At 48.5% G+C, this 20139-nt stretch overlaps 1 protein-coding gene across 6 annotated transcripts in view; it reads right to left on the reverse strand.

Annotated features, from left to right (window-relative positions):
* Positions 1-6749: 6749 nt before the first annotated feature.
* Positions 6750-20139, reverse strand: part of Patj (PATJ crumbs cell polarity complex component) — a 309593-nt gene continuing 296203 nt past the window's right edge. For 5 of the 6 annotated variants that reach the window (XM_040757130.1, XM_040757129.1, XM_040757133.1 and 2 more), the window contains 3 exons: positions 18772-18878; positions 13305-13428; positions 6750-8405 (listed from right to left, as the gene is read on the reverse strand). In XM_040757130.1, the coding sequence (XP_040613064.1) occupies positions 8259-8405; positions 13305-13428; positions 18772-18878 (378 nt within the window). In that variant the 3' untranslated portion in view covers positions 6750-8258. The remainder of the gene's footprint in view (positions 8406-13304; positions 13429-18771; positions 18879-20139) is intronic. The other variant, XM_040757131.1, reaches the window with a different exon arrangement.

Below are 20139 nucleotides of genomic sequence, written 5' to 3' on the forward strand. Positions count from 1 at the left end.
CTGCCAAACCTGGCCTGAAACGCGCCAGCTTCGCTGGGTTCTTCCCCCACTAGAAAGCTTCGGGATAAAACTGGGACTATGGAGGTTCTTGGATGAGGAAAAGGTCTCATACTTGTGACAGGGTCTCACTAAGCTGTCCCAGTGAGCCTTCAGGGGGAGCCGTTTGCCTCAAGGCCCTGAATAAAGTGGGACCACAGGTCTGAGCTACCTATCTGTTTCCTGCTACGTAGCCCTGGTGTCCTGGAACTCACTCTGTAGACCAGCCTGGCCTCAAACTCTGAGATCTGCCTGCCTCTGCTGAGGTTAAAGGCTTGCGCCACCAAGTCTGGCTTGTTTTCTGCTTTAAACAATGATTCCTAGCAACCGGGCGGTGGTGGTGCCCTCTTAATTCAAGCACTTGATAGGCAAAGGCAGGCGGGGTTTTGTGAGTTCGAGATGATCCCTAGTGAGTTTCAGTGTTATCACAAATTCTTGACACCCTAAAACACAGGCAACACACCATCCCTACTTGAAGACACTTCTGTCCCACTCCAAAGGGCCCTTCTCCGTGCCCACGAGCACACTGCGGCTTACCCACAGTTCCTTAAGGTGGCCTTAAGGAACCAGCTCTCCGCAGCACAGGACTTGTTCCGTCCAACCCACAGTCGCGTCTCTCAGCACCTGGAATGAAGTGCGCATCCCAGGTCACGTTGTGGTTTAGTTTGCAGAAAAGCACCCACGTGTCAACACTAAAAGTCCTTAGATGTGAGTTTGCTTGAACAGTATACACAAGTTATTAACAGGGCACTAGGGGTGGGGGTAGGGAGGAGGGAACAATCCGGATCTGAATTCAAGGAGGCAAAGGGCAGGCCAGAGGACAGTGGCTTCTGCCCTGTGTACTAGGGTACATTAACGTAACACCTTTAATGACTTGACAAAGAATTCTGCCTATTTTCCTAGCACACTTTGCAATGAAACTGATGGAAACGCCTTCCCAGTCAAAGACACCGAGGAGAGCGTTGGAAGGTGGAGGCTAGGAAGGGCCTGAGAGCCCGGGTCCCCAGGCTCTCTGCAAAGCTCTGCCTGCGGCGGCCGCTCACCTCGCGCGGCTGCCGCCCCGGTGTCTCACTGTCCCCACTTTCCGGGAGGAGCGATTCTCATTCCCCACCCCGGGGCTGGCCAGGCAGAGCAGGGTGAGAAGCACGGGGACATCTGGGGCCTAGTCCTGAGCAGCCTTACCTGGGAGCCACGAGGTCCAGGCCGGAGGTCACACACGCCAACAAAAGCGGGCCGGGGCGTCTGAGCGCTGGAGGGACTCGCCGGTCGTCGCTGCTGACTCCTCCCCTCCCTCTGCGAAGTTTGCAGGTTTCTAGGCCCAACCCCCCTCGCCATCGGCTTCCCTAGCCCCCTCCCAGTAGGGCCTGAGCCTGCGGGGTATGGTGGCCCACGCCCATAGCCCATACACTCTGGAGGCCAGTTAGGGAGCAAATTTTTGCAAATTAAAATAGCCTCAACGCTGATCTCTGGCTTCACGCTAACCAGCCGGGGAACACACGCACACACACACATCCCTGTCCTGACTTCAGGTTCTGGTCCCAACTACACTAAGCGCCTAGACAGAACCTTGGTGTTAGTTATTGTAGGCGCCTTTCCTGAAGCCGGTTGCTATTGCTGTCACTGGATGGGGCAGACGGCCTTCCTCTCTGTACTTTTCTGACCCTCATCTCTCTGCCCCAGGGCCTTTGCACTAGCTGTCTCTCTGGGGCTTCCTTTCCCAGTTCATGTTTTAAGAGACTCTCCTCAACCCCGAATTCCATAAGTACTGAACTCTGAACCCCAGATCCTCTGGCCAGCACTTCCCTAGAGATGGGATTGCAGACCTGAGAACCAAGAAGTTGGGGGCAGGGTGTATGGGGCCTTGGGTGCATTCTTCAGCTGAGTTACAACACCAATCTGCACTGCCTCAGTGTTTCCAAAGCAGCGCTTTTTCCATCCGCGGGTCTCAGGTCAAATATTAACTCCTGCAGGGATGGTGGCAACACCTTTGTGCATAGGGATTGGAGCTAGCTTGGGCACTATGGTGAGGCCTGTCTCGTAACAAAAACAAAAAGTTAGGTGGCCTCTGAGTCTACCCTTCCTGAAGAAGACACATGCCTCCTAGCTCAAAGCTCCACCATAGATAGATCTCTGCTTTCACTCTCGCACTTCTTTGAGACAATATCTCGCTTTGTAGCCCAGGATAGCCTTCGATTTCCGAGGCAGCTCAGATTGACCACACACTCCAGGCACTCCTCCTGCCTCAGCCTTCCAAGTGCTGGGATTTCAGAAACACACCATGCCCTGTTTCGTTCGTTCTCCTTCTTGACTCCCAGTCAAGTTTCCTTTTTCTGTGTCTCTATTCTCCATTCCTGTATAAAATGTAATTCCAACCAGACCAGACCTGTATCTTCTCACTCACATGTTTATTCGCGATGTCCAGGGCAATGACTAGCATGTTCTACAGCCTCTTGTTGAATGAAGAAATAATGTAATAATGTAAGGGAGCCCACCCCTCCTGCCACAGCTGACCAGATGCTATCACTAAAGGTGCACCACATTTTCTGCAAGATTAAGAAGGTTGGTGCTAGCTGGGTGGTGGTAGCACATGCCTTTAATTCCAGCACTAGCAAGGCAGACACAGGTGGATCTCTGTGAGTTCGAGGACAGCCTGAAACAGCTAGTTTCAGGACAGCGAGGGCTGTTACACAGAGAAAACTTGTCTTGAGAAACAAACAAACAAACAAACAAAAACAAAAAGCAGAAGGTTAGTGCTAGAGAGATGGCTCAGTAGTTAAGAGCACTCGTTGCTCTTCAGAGCACCCAAGTTCAATTCCCAGCACCCACAAGGTGGTTTACAACAACCTGTAACTCTAGTTTCAGAGGATCTAATGCCCTCGGCTCCTGACATCAAGGACACCAAAGCGCGCGCGCGCGCACACACACACACACACACACACACACACACACACACACACACGCCAGTGATATACATAAAATAAAATGAATAAATAAAAAGAGAAGGGTGGGTTGCTGGATGTGTTGGCACACACCTTTAATCACAGCACTGGAGAGGAATAGGCAAGTGATCTCTATGAGCTGGAGGCCACCCTGCTACACACTGTTTGAGTTTCAGAACCACCAGACCTGTATACTGAGACTCTGTCTCAAAAAGAAGGGTGTGCTGGTCATTTGTCCTGAGTTAGAGACTTTGGGGTTCTGGGTGGCTGGACTCAGGTAGAAGGTGGGCTGTATTAGGTCACACAGCTAGCTAGGGAATAGTAAAACCTCACCAAGTTCATGTAAGTGAACTTTTAAGATGATTTACTTCCTCTTCGACCTTGTCGTCCTTTTTACTTTTCTATTGATGTGATGAGCCAGCATAACCAAGGCAGTTTAAAAGGGGGCTTACGGTTTCAGAGGGCTAGAGTCCATGGCCATCTTGGCGGCAAGCATGGCAGCAGGCAGGCAGCGTGACTCTGGAGCAGCAGCTGGGACACAGTTGCTTGAGACACATCTAGAGACACAGCCATGAGGTGGAGAAAGAGACCCGGAACTTCTTTTGAAACCTCAAAGCCCTTCCAATGAGTGGCACACCTCCTCCAGCAAGGCCACACCTCTGAATCAACTGTTCCACCAGCTAGGGACCAGCTATTAAAACAAATGAGCCGGGGGGGGGGCATTGTCATCTAAGTAACCACATTAATGAATCCCCTTAAATAAAAAGAACCAGCGGTGATGATGCAAACCTTTAATCCCAACACAAGATTTAATCCCAGGCAGAGGCAGGCAGATCTCTGAGTTCGAGGCTAGCTTGGTCGACAGAGTGTTTGTTCCAGGACAGCCGGGGGTGGGAGTGGGGGAGTAGAACGGGTGGGGACAACATGATGACAACAGGGGACTCATCTGTGAAAGGGCTTGCCTTATAGCCCTGGCAATCTGAGTTTCATTCCAGGAGCCACGTAAAGGAAAAAGAGAACCAATGCCACAGAATTGTCCTCTGAGCTCCTCAATGGCATTTAGAATGTGCTACACACACACACACACCCACACACACACACACACAATAACCTAAGTTCTAGCAACAAGGCTCCCAACAGTGCCCATCCTAGAAGTAGGGGTGAGGCCACAAGCACCCACACACTCACATTCATGTGTTGCTGAACGGTGGTCAAGGGCAACTATCGCAGCTGGTCAATGGGAAACAGACAACCGGAAGGCAGTGGAACCTGGCCTTAGGGGCTAAAACCAATTCCGCGGGATATAATCCTTCCTGTGCTGTCTGTTGAGAGCCTGGTTGGCTGTGAGCCTGACATTCTGAGAACTGGGTTTCGGAGAAGTCATGAAACCACTCACGGCAGGCGGATCCTTCTTTCCAGATTCCTTGTCCACCTACCTGCCAGGAGCGCTGGTCAAAAGCTTCAGACGCATGGTGTCTCTTGCGCCACCGCGCGGTTATCTGAGGTATCGCATGCTTCTAACTCCAAAGCCCCGCAGCAGGGGAGCAAGTTTAGAAGGATGGGGCGCTCTTGCCTGGATCTCATTCTTGCCTAGAAGGTGCCTAAGCGGGGTGGCCTGGCCTGCCTGGACCTCTCGGTTTCAGCAGTCCGAGTTCCCTCAGTTAGATAAAACCTCATCCTTGGTTCCATGCAGAAAAGAATTCAAGAAGAGGAGCCGATATGAAGCAGAATTTATGTTTATTAAAAAGCATTAAATATAGAAAAGAAGGCTCTGGGGAGTAAAGTCTAAAACTTGTGGTGTGGGTTTCTCCCTGAGTCTGACTTCATTCTCTTTAAAATGGCGCTTTCTCCCAAGCTGGTGGGTTTTGAAGCCGATGGCTTAGAAGGCTGGGACTTTGGATGGGAGATTACCGAAGCTTACAGGGCAGGATTCCAACTGATAGGAAAGTCGTGCATTCCACGGATGCAAGAAGGCAGGGAAGCATCCCTGTAAGCAAAACCAGCTGTTTCTTTTGTAAAAGATTTCTTTTCATTTTATGAAAAAGAATTCAGGCTGGTGTGATGGCCCATGCCTGTAACCCCAGCACTTAAGAGGCAGAGGCAGGTGGGTTTCTGAGTTTGAGGTCATTCTACTCTATTGAAACCCCATCTCAAAACAAACAACAAACAAGCAAACAAAAACTCAAAGAAACAAAGGGTCTGGATGTAAGGATTCAGGCACTGTGCTGGCCTGCTCCTGACACCTGGGAGAATGCACTCAGGCAGTACCCTGGTCAGCCCAGGGTTCCAAGGTTGCTTGTCTGCACGCAGGTGCAAAGGACCCCTTTAAAAGACAGACCCCGCCCATTTATGCTCTTCTCTCTCTCTCTCCTGCTGTTCTCCTGGGGCAGACAGGACTTTTCCTGTCTCCTCTCCTCTCCTCCCCTCTCCCTCCCCTCCCCTCCTCTTCTCTCCCCTCCTCTCCTCCCTTCCCCCTCCTCTCCCTTCCCTAATCCCTCCTCTCCCTGTCTCTTTCATACCCCCTTCCCCCCCCCCCCGTTTCTAATAAAACTTCTCACTAAGCTCTGTTTGTCCCTCAGCCTCAGTCACCCTCTCCTGCCATGGAACCTGCAAGACTCCCCACGAGCTTTATCGTAACACTGGAGACATGGCTCTTTTGAGAGCACTTACTGCTATCCAAAGGACCTGAGTTCAGTTCCCAGAGCCCATGCTGGTTGACTCACAACTAACTCCAGCTCCTAAGAAATCTGATGCCTCCAAGGGAACCTACAATCATGTGAACACTGCCCCCATAGCTAAAAATAATGAAGTATATCTTAGAAAGAATACGAGATTGAAATTTTGAAGGCTTGAGAGATGGCTAAGGCGTTAAGTGCACTTCCTGCTCTTCGAGAGCACCCGCTGGTGTCTCACAACTGTAACTCCAGGGATAGGAGATGCGAGGTTCTGTACTGGCCCACTTAGTACACATAAACTCATGCAGGCAAACACACGCATAAATAAGTCTTATTAAAAATATTTTAATTTTTAAATATAGTTCACTTGTATGCATAGGTGTTTTGCCTGCAAATGGATCTGTGCACCACGTGCTTGCAGTGCCCTCTGAAGTCAGAAGAGGGCGCTGTACCAACTGAGCGACATTCCCAGCCCAGACTGAAGATCCTAACAGGACACTGAAGAGCTGTTCTAAAGGACAAAATGAAGTTAGATGCAGAGATTAAATGTGTACACCATAAGTCATGTGTCTGCCTGCTCCTTAGTCAGCTGCCTTGATTCAGAAATATCTACACATAAAAACATTCTGGCTGGGGCATTGGTGGCACACGTCTTTAATCCCAGCACTACGGAGGCAGAGGCAGGCGGATCTCTGTGAGTTCGAGGCCAGCCTGATCTACAGAGCGAGTTCCAGGACAGCCTCCAAAACAATACAGAGAAACCCTGTCTCGGGAAAAAAAAAAAGCATTCTGTACTTTTATTTTTCTCGTTCATTTACCTCTTGGGCTAACTCCAGCTAATGATATTAATAATAGACTTAAGTGGTCAAAAAATAACACGTGATTTTAAGAAAACGACTTTTGCAAATTACTGTCTTTTTGGTGTATTGTAAATTCTGATGGCGACAAACCTTTTTGGCACAGCAATTACTCACTAGTCCTGTGGAGAGGGCAGGGTCCTGAGGAACCTGATGCATGAAGTCCCACAATTACCTCACTGACAGACTTTTAGGAGCATGCCTAAAAGGATCATGTGTAAAGAAAGATGCAACAACATGCATTATTTCAAAATGTGTATTTAAGGTCATTCCACCAAAATTAAGCAAAATTACACTTAGAAAGCATTAATGCAGCTATCTTTATCTTTTAAGGTACATTTTCATCTGGGCTTCATTTGGTCTCTGCTGCTTGAGATGTTCATACAGGTATCATTCACACAGAACACTGAAGCTGGTGGCTTCTCATGAACTGGGAGACGGGATCCTAACAAAGCCATGTATCTTAGATACATTAGAAATTCTAAAAACCCTATGGAATTTCAAAAACCTTAATACCAGTCATGGAGATGCATTGTCAACATAAACCTGAGGCACTCTGCACTTTGGAATAGCCACAAAAATATTACAGCAAGAGTTAATGCACTTTGTGATTACATCTACTCAAAGGGAGTCTCAGTTAAAATCCTCACTGATTAAATACCATTTTACATTAGGGCCCATTAAGTCCAGGTGATTATTGAATAATTTGCAGCATGAGTTATAGTTAAACAAAGCTGGAATACAGTCAATGCTGACCCTGTGATCACCTTTCAGGGTGGGCTTCTTTGTTTTCAACAGAAGATCCTACAGAACTCAGTGACTAGCATCCCCTCCCAGCCCATATCCCTCTAGGAGTCCTCTCCGGCTTCTGCTACAGTAGCTTTCTTAGCTGCAGAGCTGCAGCCAATAGGAGGAGGAGGAGACTGGGAAACCCAAGCTGAGCGCTGATTCCCAGGTCACTGATCCTTTTCTATGTTCAAATGCTGCACATTGACTTGGGGCTGAGCTACTGTGCAGGCTGGTGTGGAGGTAAGGGAAAGCAAACCGAACTTGTCACTCACTTTGAGTCAGGCCGAGGATGCCCAGACTTGCTCATCTCTCCAGTGTGGTCTACGGGTGGGAGGGGGATGGGTGACCCCACCTGCTAAGATGCCCATCACTCCGTGTAGCTTTCCAGCAATGTGAGCTAGCGTGGCGAGGATTCAGGACTACTTGCTTCTGTGGGGATCAAGGCACACTTGATGAGCAGTGTGCACGTGTGAAACTCAGAAACAAACCTTTTCAGAATGCTGAGTAGACTACAGAATCTACAAATGGACTCCTCAAAATCACCAATGACAACAGATGTAGCTAGAGGCAGGGAGTGGAGATCGACTTGACTGTGAGACACACGGAAGAGACTGCAGTAATTCCCAGCAGCAGAGTATGAACAGTTCATTGTGGGGAAGTTAATTGCACTGCTAATGTTTTCTGCCTTATTTGAAGAGACAAATTAGCATAAGTAAATCACGAGTTAAGATGACAAGCTAAACCTTTGCTTCCACTCATTAGATGAAACCGAGGGAGCTTGCAGTTAAGCCTCTGTGGGAAGGATGTGGGAGGGATGAGGGCAGGAAGCAGAGGCTGCAGCTCCAGTCTCTGTAAACAGAATCGGAGCAGTGACGATGCTGACTTTTAGCTGAGGCAACTTTTCATCCCAACTGGAAGCCACAGAATTGTGTATTTCCGTACGTCATGACCAGGATCAGTGCTCACGGCAGCACAGTCAAGGCTACAGTCCCTGTCTGCTGCTTCAGAATGGCGACGGCTTGCTCATGAGTAACACCTTCCAGGGGCTCGCCATTGACAGCTAAGATCTGGTCACCTCGTTTTAATCGGCCGTCCTCAGCAGCTGCTCCCTGTGAGCAGGAAACAAAACAAAATTACTAGGAATATTGCATGAAATTATCTACACACACACACACACACACACACACACACACACACACACACGTATATATGACGCTCCAGTGAATTTCCTTCCATATATATAAATACTCTATAATCTGAGTAAAACAACCCAAACCCAAAACAGAGCTGATCTGAAGAGTTCAGATCTGGTACATTCCGTCTGTACGCTCATCATGTTCAAACTCATGTTGCAGACTGCCAGGGCTTCCAAGCACTGCCCCTAAATTTTCTGAGTTAGTCTGAATCATCATCATCTATCTTCCTTTCCCTCCCTCCCTCCCTCCCTCCCTCCCTCCCTCCCTCCCTCCCTCCCTCCCTCCCTCCCTCCCTCCCTCCCTCCCTCCCTCCCTCCCCCTCTCTCTCTCTCTCTCTTTTCTACAGGGTTCACCATGTAACTCTGCTGGCCTAGAACTCACTATGTAGCCCAGGCCAGCCCCGGAGTCACAGCGATCACCTGTCTCTACCTTCTGAGAAGGCCTATCTATTTTTTGTTGGCTGCTGAGATGACTAAGACTTCAGGTGGCTCTGACTTTAAGGTTTCTTTAAAAAACTACGTGCCTGTGTGTAGGTATGTGCACATGAGAGCAGGTGCCTGAGGGAGGCCAGAGACCAGATCACTCAACTCCCCGGCAGCTGCAGCTCCAGGCAGTCATGAGCCGCCTGATTTGGGGACTTGGGTGCCGGGAGCCGGACTCTACAAGATCAGCACACACTCTTAACTCCTGAGCCATCTTTCCAGCTCATGAACTTGAAGTTTTCAAGAAAGCATACACCTGACTGGCAGTACCCTACGAGCCTGCTGGTGGGATGGACTCTCTGATGTAGACAGGTCACATTCCTGGAGCGGTGAAGAGTCACTAGGGGCTACATTAAATAGCCTTTTATTCAAGGAAACGGAAATTTTGATGTATAAACCTACACCCTATGTTTCACAGCTCCAGAAGCCTGAGAAGGGAGCGTGTGAGGGAAAGAATGTCCCACGTGAAGGCAGCATGGGTTCTGCGCTCTGTGTGGGAAAAACAAGGTCAGGGTCATCTTAGAAAAGCTTTATGGGGGCGGGGATCTGTCAGCTTTAGGTGTACTGAGTCTCTATTTTATTTTATAATTTGGATGTCCCGGCCAAATTTAACAAGCAAAATGAGAAAGAGAAAGATTCGGTTATCTCCAGTGCTATAGGGCCAGAAATAATGGTTGTTGTTATTAGCTGCATTGGAATATGCTTTCAGAATATTTTCACATTGTGTGTGTGTCGCAGTGCATGTGTGAAGGTCAGAGAGCAACTTTTGGGAATCAGTCCTCTCTTTCACCACGTTGGTTCTGGGGGTCAAACACAAGCCATCAGGGTTGCAGGAAAGTGAGCCATCTTGACAGCCCCATGGAAAGTCTTCTACCAAGACTAACTACACTAAGTGGGCTATGAGCCAGGGCTTAGACATTTCTTCTTTTAGATTCAGAAACTTTAATTTTTAGGTAGATTTCACTTTTTAAAAAGTAACATTCCAGCCAGGTGGTGGTGGTGGTTACATGCCTTTAATCCCAGCACTTGGGAGGCAGAGAGGCAGGGGGATCCACAGAGCTAGTTCTAGGACAGCCAGGGCTACACAGAGAAACCCTGTCTTGAAAAGCAAAGCAAAGCAAAATGGCACATTCCTTAAAAAATAAAAACATTACAAACAAACAAAACCAAAAACCAAGCTAGGTGTGGTGACTCATGCCTACAATCCAGGTACTGGGGATGGGGCGTTGAGTGGGGGATCAAGGCCATCCTTGGCTACACAGTGAGTTCAAGGCCAGCCTGAGCTACACGAACTCCTACCTCAAAAGTGAAACAACTCCCCCAAGCAAACACAAAAGAAAGGACAGCCAATAGTCACCTCCAGCATGCTATTCTCACTTGCGGGCTTCCATGGGAGGCCTTTCCAGGGGAAGTTGAAGGGGCTTCCCTCAGCACTTTAGGACACTCTCCCCTCCCACTGGGGTCATCCCGCTCTGGCCGATGATGGTTTGTTTCTTTGTTGGTTTTTAGTTTTTCCATTTATTTATTTAGTTTTAGACAAAACTAGCCTCAAACGTTAAGCCACTCTCCCAGGCCGCGGTCTTCCAAATGCTGGGATAACAGACACATGCCAGCAAGCCTGGAGATGGGTGCTTTTAAACGCACCAATATTACATATCGGTGTCACTTTCAGCTATGTGTTCTGATGACGCCCCCCAACCACACTGTTTCTAACAGCGCCCCTTGAGAACAATGGTCACAACTACTTGAAGTGTTCCACATGTCTTTAGAGGATAGAGTGTATATATCCACCTCAGGCTGGGTACCACCGATGCACTGTGAAGCTGCCTGTGATTAGCTCCCTCCCCTCTGATTAGCTGCAGTTCATTAGATAAATGATTCCCACTCTGTCTAGTGTGCCATAACCACACTCTACCAAGAGGGACAGATGTGGCTGTCTAGTGTCATCCAAAAGCAAATGCCCATTGATTCAAGAGCCCAGTTAGCAGGCAAGATCTGTGCAAGCAGGCTTGTGTTAATATAAGCAAAACTTTCTAGGAAGATAAGGATCTATCTTTACTTCTTTGAAAACCTTTTCTGCCAGATGCTGGTGGCACATGCCTTTAACACCAACACTCGGGAGGCAGAAGCAGAGCCAGGTGGATCTCTGTGAGTTCAAGGGTAGCCTGGTCTGCAGAGTGAGTTCCAGGACAGCCAAAGCTATACAGAGAAACCCTGTTGAGAGAGAGAGGGAGGGAGGGGGGAGAGAGAGAGGGGCGGGGAGAGGGGAGAGAGGGGAGAGAGAGAGAGAGAGAGAGAGAGAGAGAGAGAGAGAGAGAGAGAGAGAGAGAGAGAGAGAGAGAGAGAGAGAGAGAGAGAGAGAAGAAAACCTTTTCATTTTTAAAAATTAGCTGGGCATGGTGGCTCATACCTTTAATCCCAGCACTTGGGAGGCAGAGGCTGGTGGATCTCTGTGAGTTTGAGGCCAGTCTGGTCCAGGGCTGTTACACAGAGAAACACGGTCTCAAAAGATAAGCCGGGCGTTGGTGGTGCACGCCTTTAACCCCAGCACTTGGGAGGCAGAGGCAGGCGGATCTCTGTGAGTTCGAGACCAGCCTGGTCTACAGAGCGAGTTCCAGGACAGCCTCCAAAGCCACAGAGAAACCCTGTCTCGAAAAAACCAAAAAAAAAAAAAAAAGATAAATACATAAATAAATATTAAAAACACTTTTTAGTTCTGTGAGAATTTCAGACAGTATTTTTATCAAGAATCTTTATTTCTTTAGGAACACAATTCAATAGAAAGCCACTGGATCAATTAATGAATAAATTATTGCAGTTTTACCACTGAATAAAATGTGGTAAGAAGCCGGGGGTTGGTGGTGCACGCCTTTAATCCCAGCACTCGGGAGGCAGAGGCAGGCGGATCTCTGTGAGTTCGAGGTCAGCCTGGTCTACAGAGTGAGAACAGCCTCCAAAGCCACAGAGAAACCTTGTCTCAAAAAACTAAAAAAAAAAAAAAATGTGGTAAGAAGCCAGGTGTGGTGGCACAGGCAGGAGCAGCAGGATCAGGTAACACAGTTCAAGACCAGCCTGGGTCACAGCATGAATGAGCCAAAAAATAAACTCACAAATAAATAACTGAAAGAAAAAGTTGGGGTGTTTATCCTAAGTACTTTTCAAATGTCTTCAAAATTTACGATAAAATTAAATGCTAATCTACAGCTCACAGTGATATTAAAAACGATTACTCTAGAAGCCATGTAGAAGCAGGGGAATAGTGGACACTGATTCCCCGGGGCATGCTGGGAGTAGTGTGAGGTTTTGTTTGCTGTTTTGCTTCCTTTATTTAAGACAGGTTCTAAAATGTGGCCCAGGTTGACCTTGAACATACAGTCATCACTGTGTCAGCCTCCTGAGTGCTGGGATTACAGGTATGTGCCTGAACCTGGTTTGGAAATAGTGTTAACTCCTGAGTCACTAGGACTTGCTATTAGACCAATGTATCAAGTACCTTGCAGAGGCAATCTTAATCTCTACAACCTCGTAGTGACCTGAGGATTGCAGAGCTTCTAACCCTTCCTTCTTTGCCTGACACTGTGTGTGTACACATGTGTGCTTGCCTGTGCATGATTTTGTGGAGGCTAGCGGCTAATGGTTGGGTATCTTCCTCTATCAGTATCCTTTTTTATTTCCACTGTTATTTTCTGAGATAGTGTCTCTCACACCTGGTGCTCACCAATTCAGCTGGACTGGTTGACTTGAGAACCTGGGATCGCCTGTCTCTGCCCCACAGTGCGCCTTCTGTGGGTGGCATCTCAACTCAGGTCTTCATGCTTACAAAGCAGGCACCTGGCCCACTAAGCCAGCTCTATAGCCCCAGGACATCTTTCCCTCACTCTCTCCCTTGCTGTCCGAGAACTCGATCTGTAGACCAGGCTGGCCTTGAACTCACAGAGATCCACTTGCCTCTGCCTCCTGAACATTAGTTTAGTGTTGGGATCAAAGTGTGTGCCACCACACCAAGACCCCAACTTTCATTCTTACAGGAGAAAGCTAAGTCCCTTGCAGCCTAGGGTAACGCATGCATCCAGAGTCAGCCCCCGGGGCGGGTGCTGCTGCTGCTGAAGATGCTGCTCTAATCTGAGTGCCAGCTTCCACTGGAGTACAGAGAAAATTGCTGCCTGGGATCCCAGTCTTGACACTTCCCTCCCCGGGTCGGGGTTTCCTATGAGACCTAAATGAAATACCCAAACCCCAACCCCTTAAGCACAAACCACAGCAAACCAGTACAAAGCACTTACAATCTCACTAGCTTTGATTTTAAAAGAACAGTAAAAAGAAAAAATACCTTTGCAAATATAGTCTTGACATATATTGGCAGGTCTCCGTGTGGACTTCCATAACCCCCTACAATACTAAGCCCCAATCCTGCAGAGCCTTTCTCCAAAGTAATAATCTTAGGTGCAGGTGTTCTGAAAGCACAACACATGCTGTTTAATTTGAGAGCAGACACTGAGGGCGTTCATTTTAAGGGAAGCACACAGATTTGAGAGAGACTTCCACACTGCAAAGTCATGAGTGCTGTTTTGTCAAATCCGACTCTCAGGAAGCAGTCTGGAAATGCTGCTGGACACTTTTCATGCCGCGCCAGCTCATCAGTGCTCTTGAGGTGTCGAGTTTTCGCTCGCAGCGTCCACCGCTGCCTAATTAAAACATTCACTGCAATGGCAACACACCTTACCCTATGCACGGCGCCTTCCTCCTCCTTCTTATGTGGGCTGGATTGGCCTTCGACAGCTCAACCTCTTGCTTTTGCCTCCTAAGCTCCGAGATTTTTTACTTCAGCTATTATACCCACCTCTATGCTTAGTTCTTAATTCATTTGCTTTGTTTTATTCAGATGGGATCTTGTTGTGTAGCCTGAGCTGGCCTCTTTTCTGTGTGTGCGTGTGTGTTGTGTGTGTGTGAGTGTGTGTGTGTGTGTGTGTGTGTGTGTGTGTGTGTGTGTGTGGTGTGGGACCGGGGATAGTACCAACAGCCTTGCACCTGCTAGGCTCCTAGGAGCTGTAGCACTGAGCTACACAACTAGCCCGTTTTTATTTTATTTTATTTTTGAGACAAGGTATTGTTAAGTTATGGAGGGTCACCACGTAGCTCAGGCTGGCCTTGAGATTATAATGCTCTTGCCTAAGCCCCCTAAGAAGCTAGAATTCTAAGCATGTACAACAAGGTTGGGCCCAATTTTCTTTTTTCAAGACAGGGTCTCTCTGTGTAGCTCTGGCTGTCCTGGAACTCATTCTGTAGACCAGGCTGTCCTTGAACTCACAGAGCTGCCTGCCTCTGTCTACTGAGTGCTGGGATTAAAAGTGTGTGCTTGCCACCCGGCTAGCTCAGTCGGTAGAGCAAGAGACTCTTAAAGGCATGTGCTACCACTGCCTGGCTGCTTGGCCTAATTTTTAATGTGTTTGTTACATGTAATATATGTACTTAATGTGCTTGTGTACATGTCAAAGTCAGAGGACAACTTTTAGTGCTTACTCTGTCTTCTAGCACATGGGTTCCAGGGGTGAACTGAGGTCGCCAGTCTTGGCAGCCAGTGCCTTTACCCACTGAGCCTTCTCGCCAAACCCCCGTCCCCATTTTGAAGCGTGCTTTGAACTGTAGCTCAGGTTGACCTGGAACTCACTCTGTAGCCTAGACTAGCTTTGAACTCACGGCAATCAGGATTTCTTCCTCGGCCTCCTGAGAGCTGGGATCACAGGATCACAGATAAGCTTTTAACCTTATCTTAGTCAAAAATCGAGAACTATCCTGTGGTTTAAAATCTGGCCTATTTTGTTCAAAGACAGATGTGAGGACTGCATAGTCGGCAACACAGAGGTCGTGCCAGCATGATGGAAGCCTGCCGTCCCCAGATGAACCCCGAGCCAGTAGTGGCAGGCTAACGCTTGGCAACACGTGTCCCCAGCTCTCCTCCCAGGGTGGGAAGACCCTCCTCCAAGGCCACCTGGAGTAGGGTGTTCTCCACCCTTCGGGAGGGTGGGCCCAGTCTTTCTGCCCTTGGTCTCCCTCCCTCCACCCTACTGTAACTGCACATCTCTACCTGTTCCTCCTGTCCTAGCTACCCATGTGCTCCCAGCAAACTCAGGGTCACTGCTGTAGAAACAGGAACTACAACCCAAGAGGGGAGAAGTGTGTCACCAGTGTGAAGCAGGACGGGTAAAGACAACCCGCTCCGAATACGTGACTGAGATTTTCGTCAGTGTGGAAGTCTTCTCTCTCAGACAGCATTACTGAAATTCAAATCACACACATGTGCTCAAGCCATCTAACCTCAGCTTACCTGAGGCCAGTTTATTATTCCTAAATACTAGTTTTCTTTTGACATAGGGTCTTATGTAGCCAGTGTTGGCCTTGAACTGGCAGTGTAGCCAAGGGTGACCTTGAATTTCTGGCCCTTATGTTTCCAACTCCCAACGGCTGGGATTAGAGGCTTGGAACACCAGGCTTGTTTTTTTGTGGTCTGGAAACCAAACCAAAGGCTTCATGCATAGCAGGCAAGTGCTGTACCAACTGAGCGACACCTCAGCCCTTCTCCCCATACTATACTATCCAAAGGGTAAAAACCCAAAGAAGTCTGGGGTCCCCATCCCTACCATCTGATTTGTGGTGGGAGGGCCCCATTCTTCCTCTTCCTTTTGAGACAAAGCTGTGCCGTACAGTCTGGCAGGCCTTGAACTCACAGTGATCCTCTTGCGGCTGCTCCTCAAGTGCAGGGATCACAGGTGTCTAGCACCATGTCTGCCTGGCTCGAGGAGGCACACACTCTGTACTGGCAGCATACCTTGCCTTGTGGCAGCATGCATGTCTGAGAGACAGTCACCTGTTATGAACACAGCCACTCACATGTCAGAAAACTTCGATTATGCTGCTCTGATTAAACTTAGCCTAACTAGTTTTGGGTTGGTTTCCATCTGGTTGACACTAATAGTCCTTGCTTGTTGATGTGATTTGATTTTTTTTAATAGTAGTTGTCTACTGCTATAGCCTGAGGTGTACAAATTGTGGATGGCTTTGAATGCTACCCTGCTTAGCCTGATTCTTTCAAAACTCACCATCAGCTTCTCCAATTACTGGCCCCCAACCCCCCAACAAACACACCCCAAGTCAGGCCCCTCGGCAATGGCTTCAAGAGCCCTGAGCTCCCTGAACTTAATTTCCCTTACTAGCCCTTCCACAGCCATGAATTTACAGGTCTACTTTTCCTTTAAGCCTAGGTAGGGTCACATCTTTACAAACATTCCCGTGTTTAGACCCTCAGGACTCAGTGCAGTGCCTGACCTTAGAGAGGTACTCAGTACACATCTGTTGAAATAATGAAGTGTCCCTACAAGGAACAGTGATGACATCACAGTGCCTTTCTCTCTCTGCAGCCTCCTGAGTTTGCTGAGCAATGACCCAGTTCAGGATCTAGCCTGATTTTGGCTGCTTTTGCAGACATGGCCCCTATTGCCAAAGAGAAATGAGGTGCTCAAGGTTAGCATGTTAGAACTGGCCTCAGGACCACCAAGTCCTTAGGGACCTGCATTCCTGGGCCCACTGGCAATCTGGAGCATGTGTTAGCATGTCCATTTATCTCATAATACCTTAATATTTCTTCTCTGGAAATAATCTCTAGTGTTTGTGTGTGTGTGTGTGTGTGTGTGTGTGTGTGTGTGTGTGTGTGTGTGTGAATCTAAATACCTGTGGAGTCTCGAAGAGGGTGCTGCATCTTTTGGAACTGGAGTTATAGGTGTCTACAAACTGCTGACATGGGTGCTGGGAACTGAACTCAGGTCCTCTTGAAGAACAGTATGTGCTCTTAACCTCTGGGGTACCTTCTCAAGCCATGCCTTAACATTTCTTTCTTTCTTTTCTTTCTCTCCCTCCTCCCTCTCTCTTTGTCTCTGACTCTCTCTTTTTTGAGACAGGGTTTCTCACAATAGCCCTGGCTGTCCTGGAATTCACTAAGTAAACCAGGCTGGCCTTGAACTCACAGAGATCTGTCTTCCTCTGCTTCCCTAGTGCTGGGATTAAAGGTGTGAGCTACCATCTCCCAGCTCTCTTTCTTTCTTAATGCCAGGGTTTCTCTATTATGTAACTCTGGCTGTCCAGGAACTCATTATGTAGACCAGGCTGGCCTTGAGCTCGCAGAGTGCTTCCTCTGCTTCCCCATTGCTGGGATTAAAGGTGTAGCCACTGTGCCTGGCAGAAACCAGTTTTTAAAGACACTCAGGTATTAGCTGTGGATTTGTTTGTGCTGACAGCCCCTGCCAGAGCTGTGTGTTAGAGAAAAGGACCACATGACAGGGGCAGCCCTACCCTTCTATAAAGACATCATTTTCACATGCATCTCAGGGTGCCCTTTGCCTTGCAAAGCCCTTGCATCAGCTCCAAGTGCTGGAACTACGTGTATGAGCCAACAGAGCCAGCTGGTTTTTCTTTCCTTTTTTTCTTTTGAGAGACAGGATGTCATGTACCCCAGGCTTACCTTAAGCTTGCTATATAAACAAAATGGGTTTGGAGTTTTGGTCCTTCTGTCCTAACCTCTTGAGTACTGGGATTATAAGTGTGTTGTCATGTTCAGTTCAATGTGGTACGGAGGATGAACCAGGGCATTGTAATGCTAGGAAAGTACTCTACCAGCTAAGCTCCAGCACTAACCTCTCCAACTCGACTTTGTTTTAAAGAGTACCTTGAAAATGCTCATTTTCCTATTTGGTCATATTTGATGGCATGTATCATGAGGAAAAAAGTAGAACCGCCTTAATATTCTTTCTTTACTAGACACACCCAAAAGTATCATTTAGCCCCTTGTGGATGGCTGTGATCATGAGCTCCTTAAGTGAACAGTCCACCAACAGCATTTACTGAGTACACACGTGACCAGGTGCTGACAGTGCAGTGACGGCAGCTTCAGGCAGAGTGCTCCAAGTGCAGCTGTTCTCTGCCTGTCTGGTCCAATGACCCTAGGGAACCTGCTGAGACCAGATGCCCAGATCTACAGGGGACCTTCTCCTCGGAGTCTCCACGAACAGGGTCTTGGAGTGTGTGTGCAGGCACATACACAGGCGAGTGTGAGATTTGCTTTTCTCCTTCTACTATGTGGGACCCAGGGATTGAACTCGGGTCATTAGACTTAGTGGCAAGTGCCTTTACATGCTGAGCCATCATGCTGGCCTCCTGCTCTTACTCGTACATCATTTTAGTTCTGGAAACATTGCTTTTTTTTTTTTTTTTTTTTGGTTTTTACGAGACAGGGTTTCTCTGTATTGTTTTGGAGGCTGTCGGTCCAGCCTGGCCTCGAACTCACAGAGATCCGCCTGCCTCTGCCTCCCGAGTGCTGGGATTAAAGGCGTGCGCCATCACCGCCCGGCTTTGAAACATTGCTTTAATGAACAACTTTGCAATGACTAGCTGTAATGACACATGCTAGCAAAGGGGACAGCAAGACTTCACCTTAGCTGAGTGAGTTAAAGAAATGTGACTCCTTGAATCTTAGAGCAGGGAGGACCTGGGCTGTAAGCCTGCAGTTTCTTAGGACAGAATTCATAGGCTTGTGTCAAGCCAATGAGAAGCAGTGTGAATACAGGCCCTACCATGGTCTCCAAAGGATCCTAGGGTGGAACACAGCCTTGTGTGAAACAGAGCAGTCTTGGCACCTTGTCAGAGCTCATCTAGGTCAGGAGAACATAGCATGCACATTCCTCTGCTCTGAGATCACAGGTTAGAACCTGACACTCAGGGGCTAGGCCACTCTACATAAGACTACTCACTCCATGTCTTCTGGATGGTGGTCAGCAGTTGGAGAGCCAAGCTGGGAGCCTGCAGACATGATTTCAAGCTGAGTCGCTATGGCACTTATATTGGTGTCTGCCACAACCTGGGGATGACAAGGTATTTTACTATAAGTTGCAAAAATGCTGGAGAAACCATGGTTGCATTATAACCCTCATTCAACTTGCATGTAGCATTGGACAGAATGGATTGTTCATTTTCTCTTTCCTCTCACTCTCGTCTTTCTCCCTTTCTTCTCCCCCATTTCCCAATGCAGCCTCCCCAGTGCTGGGATTTCCGTGTGGCCCTCCATGCTGGGCTGGAGGCTTTGACTCTCCTGTAAGCTATTTCTTTCATTTGACCCTCCCCACCCCCTTCCTTATTCTTTTGTGAACTGGGGACTGAAGCCAGAGGCTCCTACCTACACTATCGCTCACCTTGTCCCCAGTCCCTCCTTTTAAAGACTTCAACAGGGCCGGCAGGGTCTCCCTAAGCTGCACAGTCTGTCTGTGGGCCAGCCCCTCCTGGGCCTCCCAGCAGCTGCTGGACCACAGGCTGGTGCCACCTGGCCCGGCTCCAGTTACTACTCTTCCACCTTTCCGACCTTGCCATCCTCTCTTCCAGACCCTGTCTTTTTGATCTGCAGTGTCTCATGCAGAGTTTAAATACCGTCTGGGGATGATAATCCCCAACTCTATCTCCGGCTCTACCGTACTTAAGCCCGAATCCATGTGATGCGTCCCCACTGAGCTCCCCAGTGGTGTCCATCAGGAACCCAGAGCCAACATGCCTCCAGCCTGTGCTTCTGCAGCCTTCCACATCCCAGATGACCGCGGCCTGTTCTCAAAGCCCACAGACCTCTTAGATGCTGCAGGCTGCACCATAAAGTAAGTTATCTTGTGTGCAGTTTGAGCGGAGCTGTCTCACTAGCTGCCCGACCTCACTTTTCTGCAGCAGCCAGAACCACGCTAACATGGAGCCGATGACTCCAGACTCTGTCTGAAGCCATCTGCAGAGAACCAGACGCCCTGGGACTACAAGTTGAAGTCCTTCCTAAAACCTTCAAGGTGTCCTACCCTGTGGCAGCTCTCCTAACATTCCGCGTTTAGCATGGTGACCTCATTGTCCCTCTGTCCCCCCCCCCAGAATAGAACCCTGGATCTGGAGAGCTGACTGCAATACTGCACAGACCCTGTTAGAAGTCTGCCAGCAAGAGTGGAAGGGAGCTTGATTGGATGCAGTTTCAGAACAGACCAACAGAGGGCACACGTGCCTCAGTTGTGACAGTAGCACTGCCAGTTCGAAAAGCAGCAACAGGTAAAAGGAGCGGTCAGAATGCATTTGGGAATCATCCCAGATGAGGGAAA

This window comes from Mesocricetus auratus, unplaced genomic scaffold (genome assembly GCF_017639785.1).
Source record: "Mesocricetus auratus isolate SY011 unplaced genomic scaffold, BCM_Maur_2.0 Super-Scaffold_100014, whole genome shotgun sequence".
NCBI classification, from domain to species: domain Eukaryota; kingdom Metazoa; phylum Chordata; class Mammalia; order Rodentia; family Cricetidae; genus Mesocricetus; species Mesocricetus auratus.